The sequence below is a fragment of the Habropoda laboriosa genome, unplaced genomic scaffold (genome assembly GCF_001263275.1).
Source record: "Habropoda laboriosa isolate 0110345459 unplaced genomic scaffold, ASM126327v1 scaffold589, whole genome shotgun sequence".
Classification (NCBI taxonomy): domain Eukaryota; kingdom Metazoa; phylum Arthropoda; class Insecta; order Hymenoptera; family Apidae; genus Habropoda; species Habropoda laboriosa.
The window spans coordinates 75,217-85,912 of NW_017100726.1; the positions used below are offsets into that span (position 1 = coordinate 75,217).

Genomic DNA, 10,696 nt, shown 5'->3' on the forward strand with positions numbered 1-10,696 from the left:
GAAGGTTTTACATTACATACAAAAATAAGACTTTATGGAGGAACACATTTGGACAAGAAGAAACGAATATTTAATTATTGTTTCAGTATCTTAGCCAATAAACGAAGAATTTGTCACCGCCCTATAGACGTTAATTAAGATACAGCTATTTCGATAGTAAAAGCGTGTACCATACTGCATAACTTTGTAAAGAGAAAAAGATGGTTTTAATTTTGAAAATAACAGTCCAAAAATGAACGATTTTGACGACATAACAAATGCACAAAGAACGCGAGGAGGGTGAACTGCTACTTCAACGAGAACAATATTTGCTGATTATTTTATTTCTCAAGCTGGGTCAGTTCTTCCGCAAGATAAAGCCATAAGTCATTAATTTAAAGCATAATTAAAGCTAATACGCCTCATAATAATAAAACTTAAGATAACAATAAAAATAATAATAAATACTTACGGAAGTCTTGCTTTTCCTTTTCTTTTAATTTTTCAAAATCTTCTTTTAACGAAATACATATTCCTTTCAAAGCTGCTTCTTTTAAATTTTTATCTCTGTATGAATCTATTTTTTTTATCCCACATAGCGAGTCTTTGTTCTGCTAAAATTATTAAAAATTCTGTATTTATTTCCGCCATTTTCCATGGTTCGTACGCCCTCTGCCCTATGACTCTCCTATAAGTACGATAAGGAAAATCATGACGACCGATTCGGTTTTATTACCGAATCACTTCATATCTAGAAAACCAAATGTCGAAAGCGACCGAATCGGTGATTTTACCGTGTACACGCATATGAAATGTACTTATGTATGTAGGTGCTAATACATAGGACAAATAATTGATTCGGCAAATGAACGATTCGTTGTACTGTGAATAAGCTATTACACACTATACTGAATCCATTAATCCTTATGTTTAGGAATTGAACGTGCGACAAAAGTACAGAACAGTGTAAATGTTACCTTCGGTTACTATCGATTCGACAAAAAAACCGCATCATCTGAATTGGCTACTGAGGTTAATGTGTGATAGAGAGGATAGGTGGAAAAGGAAAGGTTGTGTGCGTTCTATACGTTGTTCAAAATGAGAGTAACCTCGCTCACGGACAGATTCTCGTCCGTTCTGCGCATAGACAGAGACCGTAGCGGAGGGTAAGACGGAGAAAAACGTAGGTGGGTAAGTGGGGGTTTGGACGTTCTAGTGGTTCTAGCCCTGCTTTAGGCACGTCCCACGCGCGAAGCGAGGTTACTCTCATTTTGAACAGAGTATAGTGGACTGGTCAGTAAGGCTTTCTAGGAGACTCGTGTCTTAGACCGCGGGGGAGGAAAGGGCTTGAAGTCTCAGGTCAAAAGTTCTATACAGGGTGGCTAAATGGGATCATCTAAGTATCTGTTTTATCTGCTGTTGTATGAAAAGACTTCTCAAGACAAAGTTACATTATTTCAGGGGACACAAGTGATCAGACATCGGAATGACGGCAAAAAACCATTTCTCTAAGCCTTATAAAAATAGCGGTGCAAAGTCAAATTTTTGTGACAGAGGCCGATAACCAAGAAGTCACGCGTACGCGTTTGTTCGATCGCGCGCGGATGAGCCTCTGTTCTCCGCCCCTGAGCACTTAATAATTCAAAAACGAAGCTTCAACTAAAATGTTGGTAAAGGAAAAAGTTGTTCAGAGTCGGCCCCTGAGCGCTTAATAATTCAAAAACGAAGCTTCAACTAAAATGTTGGTAAAGGAAAAAGTTGTTCAGAGTCGCCCCAGCAACCTCCCATTTCCGGGTGTTCAAGGAGTTACGGGACACCTTGTATATAGCAAACTATAATATTACTATATTGGATTCTTAGAATGAAGTACTAAACATTTGACTGCAGTTATTTGTTTCTTTATTAATGGTGGCGATGATAACGTAAATATGCGAATTTTTAACAATTCTTTTAAAATCATCTATACTGTTATGAAATAGAATAACTTCCATCCATTTTTCACGGCGTGGTACATTTATTTATATATTACAATATTTACACATGGAATTATAATATTACACATGGAATACAACAACATGGAATATTGCAGTGTTAATAGCTGATTAAGTAAAATGTCTATACGCCTACATATGTACATATGTATAAATATAATGTATAAATGTTAATCACAGTTATAATTTTCGAAACCTGTAAAATCATTACACTGGTACAATTGTCAAATGCACACCTCCTTTTGCCATTAATATAAGAGACCCCTCTTGAAAGTCCAAGGTAGTTTTTGTATTTGGTGCAAGTTCGACTTTATTTTTTAATAGAGCACTTATTATAGCAACTTTTGTTTGTGTCAAGCCAAACCTTAATCCTGTAAAACACAAATAAACTGTTTAATTTTGCAATTTTATTTTAATAAAGTTATTTGCATTATTATGATTGCAATTTTCACATTCCCTTTTAATAAACTCTACAGTGTAAACCATTTGTCAAATATTAGAAGCGTTAGTTATTAATTTTACATTATATAAACTTATACTATAAATTATAATCAATAATATACAGGGTGTCCCAGCCGAAGCAGGCCACCTAAATATTTCCTTCATTTTTTATGATATGAAAAATACTTCTGACATAATAGAAAGTGTATCAATACCGACGGACATCACTTTGAACACTTAATAACATAAATAGTAAGTTCGAATATTATTCAGGCAAATTTATTACATTTCTCACTTCTAAAGTCACTTGAAGGTCATTTCAATATCATCAGTGAAACATATTCAAATGTATTTTTTCATCCGCTGCAAGATGCAATGAAAAAAAAAAAACGTCTTTTTTACATAAAAAATAACAATGACCTTGAAAAAACCAAGAAAAAATGACCTGACAAAAAAATTCTTTTTCTAGAACAAAGGAAATATTTAGAAGGGCTGCTTCAGCTGGGACACCCTGTATGTAAATAGAATTACTGTTCTTCATTTTTGTATAACAAAGGAATTGCAGAAAAGTATTTCTATCAGAGTGGAATTGGACAGCATCGGCAATAATTACAAAAATCACTAGTGTTAATGCTCGTGGTTGTGGCGATGAACTTTCGAGCTTTGTGGATGTTTGCACGATGTTGTGCCGTCTAGATACTGGTTCGAAGGACTACCCAAATGATTGACACTTGCAAAAACTGATCTATGGTATCGCGTGATGTGAGCTGGTTGCTCCTTGGTTCTCCTTGTTCGTGGTGGTTGAACGACTACTCGACGACTCAACTCTCCGACGTCGCGTCTCGGACGTCCGTGAGAGGGATTTTTGTTGGGACACGCTGATTGGTTAATGGTTAACGATTGCATTTGCCAATCAGCGTGTCTAATATCGTCCAATGCGCCCTTAGCGCGCTGTCACCTTGGAAGGGTGGGAGACGGTCGCGAGGGGTGGGTGGAAGGTCCCAAAAATCTGGAATTTCCTCCGGGTGACTAATCGGCAAGCGGACCGTTACATACAGATGTGCCGTTCGGAAATTCGTGGTTTATAGCATGTTCTTAGGCTATTGAGCGCGAGGGATAGAAATTACTAAAAATCTAGCAAAGCAATTCTAGTGACCCTCGCAGGATGTAATTAGACCCGTGCAAGCAACAAACGAAAATCCTGAACTCAAAAATAACCGTTCCCGGTCGATCGTGCCATAAACCGTTTCTACAGAAAACCTAACAACTAGTATTAGTTTCCGTGGTTTTGACTTCTGCCTTTCAGGCTTAGCTTTTGCACATGGTATGCCTACTAGGCTCAAAGGACCAGTTTCTTGTGAAACACGAAATAACTATTTATTCTTTATTTACAATGATTTTGACTCAGTGTTTCTCCTGACAGTTCTAATGTATCTTTGCGAAGTTGTAAATATGTCTTACGACTGTTCTATGTGTATCTTTCGATGTTCAATAAATATTTGCCGGAGTCTCTCAGTTTTTTTGGGACGAAGACTCCGGTTGTGTTTCAAACTACCCTGATTGACGTTCCACAATTTTCTCAACCACCAATCGGTTTTCCCTGGTGCATCGAGACCTCCTTCCCTTTCATCCTTAATGAACTATCTTCAGGGTAGAATGCAACAATGACCGGAGAAAGTATTCGGTGGATGGATTCCTGTGGAATTTCCGTGAGGCTTGGACTTTATCTTCCTAAAGTGGCTCACCGACGAAGCGAAGGTTCAGAGCCACTTTCCACTTTGCCCCTTTACTCCAGGATTTATGACATGTCTGGTCCTGGCGACTCGATATGCAGGCAATAAACATGTATTATTTATCCGAAGTAAACCTGTTATCTGCAACGCGTGACCTATTGACGATGCCATAAATCCGGCTACAGGATACACCTAACAACTAGGAAGATGGTAATTAACGAACGGAGTAATCAGATTTTTGTAAACTCGTACAAAAAATATTTAAATATCGTAAGAATATTCCTATAGTGGTTCTACAAGTTATCTTTGCACTTAATGAAGTCCTAACATCGATTTTACGAAATTGCAGCAGTAGTATGACACATAAGTACATATTTATACGTGAAAACGTTCGAGGATCTACTGTTCAATTCGTCATGATTTTTCAATGACTTCTTTTTCAGTATTATAAAAGTGACATTTATATTACGCAAATTAAATATTATATTTAGAGAAAGAATATTTACCAATACATATCCTTGGACCTTCGCCAAATGGTAGATAAGTATAAGGGTGCCTAGTTTTTATGTTTTCTTCGGAAAATCGTTCTGGATCAAATCTCTCCGGTTCGGGATATATGTTAGCATCTCGATGTAGACCAAAGATAGGTATCACTGTAGGAATTCCTATGGGTATGCGAAAATTTGTCGAATCCAACTGTATCTCTTTTGTACAAATACGGTTCAGAATAACAAGTGGAGGATACTTTCTTAATGTTTCTGAAATAGATTAATAAATTTTTAATTATTCGATGCCGTTAAGGTATGTATATGATTTTTTGATAATTTTAAACTCTTCGGTAAATAAAAAATTACTCTTTCAAAAGTTATTGAAAATAAATTTGTAATTACATATTTCTACAAAAGCTTAAATTATTATGCTTCTATTTCAATATCACAAAGCACATGCAAATTCTAATTGTCTTTCATTCAAAGTGTTTAACAACTAAATAATTATAGTTAATTCCATGTACAAAAGAAGTATATAATATGTTTTTAGACATTTAAGTAAGTGTCATTATTTACCAGCAAAATCATAAATAAACTTGTGTCTTTTCTTTATTTCGCTAAATAAGTTAATGCAAACTTAAAAGCATTTATTTTTATAATTTATCGTTGTTCTTCAATTAATACATCATGAAAGAAGAATTTGAGCTGTTACGTTTTCTTGTTCTAGGCTTAAACATTATGAAATATAAGAGGATGCATCTTCGAAGAATACAGTAAATTCTCCACAAGTGTCAGTCCGCAAGGAATCTAAACCTGACACATGTAGAGTCAGGGACTACGTTTTCGAGCCTCGCGCCCGCCTTTGTAGTTTGCCGAACGTAGGACAAGGACAGCGAATAAAAGATAAGGATGAAACAGGAGTCGAGGCAACCAAGCGATTTAAATACCAACATTTTTAATTTTACGTTTTTTTATCCCGAAATTTTTCTTAACATTTGATGAGATTTTTCTGATGTAAATGACATCAAACACGACATAATTTGAACAACATTTACTTATTAACACGTTCACTGTCACGCCAGATATTTCACTGTATTGAGATAAAACAGAGGCCCTGTATTACATTACATAGAGTTGGCCTGCCGTTTGACTGACACTTGTAGAATCAGCCGGAAAAATTACACATCGTGGACAATTCTGTTTTTGCAATATGGTGATACATCATAAAAAAGCTGAATAATTTGTGCATTCAAGCTTTTGCTCTATCTTGTACCGTTGCAACAAAGTTTCGTTAAAATCAAAATTTTCGGGTTAGGTGACTGTTCTTGTTAGTTGTGTTCATTATTATTATTGAAGTATGTTTATATACAAACCAGAGATTACTTTATGAAGATAATTCATATCCTTTAGGGCGTCATATGTCAAATCGCCGTGTTTTTTAATCATCGTTTGAATTTCTTCACGTACTTTATCTTGTATATCTTGATGTTTTGCTAATTCATATAGACAAAATGTTGCTGTCGTAGCAGATGTTTCGAATCCAGCTAAGTAAAAAACAAATGCTTGTGCCGCTGCCTCCGTCATCGTTAATTTATTTTGTATTGCTTCTAAAATAATGAAATAATAATTTTGTATTATTATGATTTGTTTAATATTGGCATATTTATTACTTTATAATATTTCGATGTTATTAATTTATGAGGAGCAAAATAGTAATTACTGGAAACATTTACGTCGTCTGAATTATCATCTGCATCTACATATCCATTTTCTATCAATTGTTTCAATAAGTTCAAAAAGTCTTTTCTTACGATATTATTCGATCGTCTGTACTCTACCGTTTCTTTAAACATTTTGGTAAAGAAATTTGTAACATCCCTTTCATTATATGGTATAGAAAATAGGTCAAAGATGTGTGGTGCCCATATAACAAGAGCGTTCCATAGAGGCTTCGGGTCAAATATTTTCTTTCCCCAATACCGAAATTCATTTTCTGGATTGTTAAAACTATCACATGTTATTCCGAATGCTGCTGACATGATAATGTCTACAGAATATCTGGAAGATATATTGTAAACGTTTTGTTCATACAAGCATATCGTAATAATAAAATGCGACGATTCCAGAACGATTCCAGAATCAAATAAATTAACTATTTTACATTGTGCTTGACAATTATGTTTATATTATAAATTAACTAAAAGTAGGTAAATAAGCTTAAGTCGTATCATATTAAAAAATCTGAGCTAATAACTTATTGTTAGTATTTAAATTGTATCACGTTCCTTACGTAATATAACCAAGTGCATGTATTTAAAATGAAACAAACAATAAGAGTATCAAAGATTGAGATTTTGCTTTACTTTATAGATGTATGTAATAGAGGAAGTTCGGCCACAATATAGGAGAAAATTTAGAGGGTGATTCTAGAAGCCGATGTAAAACGAAAATCAAACATAAAAAAATTGCGTTTGAAACTTCGTTTTTCAGTTATTAACGTTCTAAAATATCACTGTAGCCGAGCAAATCTCCTTACACCAACGAATATAGGTCATGTCAAGATACAGAAGTATTTATAATGATCCTCAAAACCAACGACACATAGCCGGAATTTTACTTCGCGTAAGTTATACAGAAGACGGCAGCGACTTTCGGCGCTGTAAACGACAATATGTACACAGGGTGTCCCGTAAAGAGTGTAACACCCGGAAATGCAGGGTTGCTGAGCTGACTCTGAACAACTTTTTCCTTGACCAAAATGTTGTTTGAAGCTTCGTTTTTGAATTATTAACGAAAAACACTGGCCAATCAGAGCGCGCGTAGAGCCCGCGCTCAGGGACGAATACAGAAGACGGCAGCAACTTTCGGCGCTGTAAACGACAATATGTACACAGGGTGTCCCGTAAAGAGTGTAACACCCGGAAATGGATGGTTGCTGAGGTGACTCTGAACAACTTTTTCCTTGACCAAAATGTTGTTTGAAGCTTCGTTTTTGAATTATTAACGAAAAACACTGGCCAATCAGAGCGCGCGTAGAGCCCGCGCCCAGGCACGGGAGCGCAGGGACTCAACCGCGCGCGATCGTGAACAAACGCGTACGCGTGACTTCTCGGTTATCGGTCTCTGTCACAAAAATTTGACTTTGCACCGCTATTTTTATAAGGCTTAGAGAAATGGTTTTTTGCCGTCATTCCGATGTTTGTATAACAATACATACCTAACGGCGATGCGAGAAATGTGCGGCCGGCAGTGTTAAATTAAGAATAATGTGGAATTATTCGTTATTCATGAATAACAAATAGGTCGTTTAATAACTGTGTTCGATACTTTTATTCGCTATCCGAAAGGAATAAAGTGTTTTATTTATGATGTCGGGTCGCGGCGTTCGACGTCTTCTGTCGGTGTTCGACGTCTATTGTTGTCGATGTCGATATCTATTGTTTCTATCGTTTGGCGGGGGGCGATCATATGAGTTCGCCGACCCGGCCGTAACATCACCTGTTTCGGATTGCCTGAAAAGGTCAGGATCGACACACTGACCCACTTCCGTCGAAGCAGATTAATTCGTGGACGAATGGGTAAGTTTTTCACAAGTAATAAAATACTTTATTCCTTTCAGATAACGAATAAAAGTATCGAACACAGTTACTAAACGACTTATTTGTTATTCATGAAAAAAAAAGAATACGTTTGGTAGATCTACGTCAATTATACACACGTTGAAAATTTCGTCGAAATCGGTGGATGAAGAAACAAGTGACAGGCATCGAAAGATGTAAGAATCTGCAGATTTATTACAGTTCTAGGCCGGAAGTCGTGAAATAGTGCGATTTTCACAATCTTTAACCGTTTTTAGCTCATAGCAACATTAACGGATTTCGATGAAATTTTCAGCGTGTGTATAAATGACATACATCTACAAAACGTATTTTTTAAATGTTTATTACGAGCTCAGATAAAAAAGTTGTAAAAACGACCTTCGCTCTTTTCTTCGCGATTCCGACTAATTGCAGTTTTTTCAAAAATTTATACAAACGTCGGAATGACGGCAAAAAACCATTTCTCTAAGTCTTATAAAAATAGCGGTACAAAGTCAAATTTTTTTGACAGCGATCGATAACCGAGAAGTCACGCGTACGTATTTGTTCACGATCGCGCGCGGATGAGTCCCTGCGCTCCCGTGCCTGGGCGCGGGTTCTACGCGCGCTCTGATTGGCCAGTGTTTTTCGTTAATAATTCAAAAATGAAGCTTCAACCAACATTTTGGTCAAGGAAAAAGTTGTTCAGAGTCGCTCCAGCAACCTCCCATTTCCGGGTGTTCGAGGAGTTACGGGACACCCTATATACATGTACAGGGTGTTTCGTTTAATTGGAAACGATGGAATATCTCACGAAGGGTTAAAATTATCAAAAAAATGTTCCTACAAAAGTTCTTTGGTATTAAGAGGGACATTGCGTAGTACAAATAATTTTTCTGTAGTTGTAGTGGTGGAGGATATATCAAAGTCAAATTAATTCTTTTAAATAGAAACCTATATCTTTGTATTCATAACATGGTAGTGTTTCTTGAGACAAAGACAATGACCTACACACGATATCATTCCATGTAGAAAAAGTCATAAATTAGGTCCGTAGTTTAACGAACGCAAGCCGCTAGCGTACTTAACGGTGAAGGCTAATATCCATTTACGTGCAGTTTGTTACAATACTGGGACTTCCTTCATAGAAGGGAGAAAATTTGGTCACAAACGGAAGAATTGATTTGGTATAAATGGATAGCGCAGTCACGTAGAAAGAACCTTTAGAGATAAGGGACGATAAGAAGCCAGTGCACAGCCTGATTGACACGGTATAGCAGCAAACCGATATAGTCACTTAAATATTTATTTAAGTACGCCAACGGCTTGCGTTCATCTAATTGTCATTGTATTTGTCTCAAGAAACGCTACCATGTTATGAATATGTACAAAGATACAGGGTTCTATTTAAAAAAATTCACTTGACTTTGATATCTCCACTACACTTACAGAAAAATTATTTATATTACGCAATGTCCCTCTTGATACCAAACAACTTTTGTAAGAACATTTTTTTGATAACTTTAACCCTTCGTGAGATATTCCACCGACTTCAGTTAAACGAAACAGCCTGCATTCATAGAAAACATTAAAAGATCTAAAAATATTTATTTTCATAAATGATGTATATACCTTGCAAATATGTCCTTGACGTCAATTGTTGATCTTGTTTGCGCCTTATCTCCTAAAAATTTTTCCAGTGCATTTCCGGTTTCTTTTAAAATTAGAAACATTTGTTTAATTTTTCCCGAAGTAAAAGTTGGTGTTAATTTCACTCTTAGATTTCTCCATTTTTTCCCAGTTAATTGAAACAAATTTCCAGATAGTGGATCTGTTTCTTCGTTGCAAAATATACCACGATCGTGAAAACTTGAGAACTCTTTTGCCAGTACCTCACGGATTAAATTGGGGTCATTCACAACCAAATATGGTTTATGAAGCATATATATACCAACAAGACGATGATTTTTATACTGTTCGTAAATATCTTTGAAGAATTTGGCTAGAAAATGAGAATTTTACGAATTAGATACTGCTATTTTATTATAAACCATGAGCGATGCATGCTTTTTAGGGAAACATGTGAAATGCGACTAGCGAATATTATGAATTATATGTAGCAGACATTACTTATTACGCACAGCACCTATATATTATTCTTCAGTTTGAAATTGATTATGTAAAATGCATTGGTAAGTAAACTAGAATTTGCAAAAATAAAGACAATAAGTGGGCGGAAAAGCGAGAGAAAAATTTTAGAATTCCGTACGCAAAACGGTGACCGACACGGTAGATATTAAATACCGAAGAATGTAAGAAATGTAATGAGAGCGGTCAGAATAATCATAAATATCGACGAGGTAAAAAGCGACGGAAAATTAACAGTGGAAAGTAAGCAAGGGATTGACCCTGAAATATTGTATTATAGGAAGATCAAAGAGAAGAATTCCGCTAAATATTGATAAAATGTCTAGAATATAGAAAGA

At 35.9% G+C, this 10,696-nt stretch overlaps 1 protein-coding gene across 1 annotated transcript; it reads right to left on the reverse strand.

The window, feature by feature from the left end:
* Positions 1 to 1,990: 1,990 nt before the first annotated feature.
* Positions 1,991 to 10,208, reverse strand: LOC108577112 (probable cytochrome P450 6a14). Its single transcript, XM_017940213.1, has 5 exons — positions 9,843 to 10,208; positions 6,353 to 6,690; positions 6,006 to 6,239; positions 4,651 to 4,902; positions 1,991 to 2,341 (listed from the first exon to the last, which is right to left on the reverse strand). The coding sequence occupies exons 1-5, from the start codon at positions 10,151 to 10,153 to the stop codon at positions 2,178 to 2,180; spliced, it is 1,299 nt and encodes a 432-aa protein (XP_017795702.1). The 5' UTR covers positions 10,154 to 10,208; the 3' UTR covers positions 1,991 to 2,177.
* Positions 10,209 to 10,696: the final 488 nt, after the last annotated feature.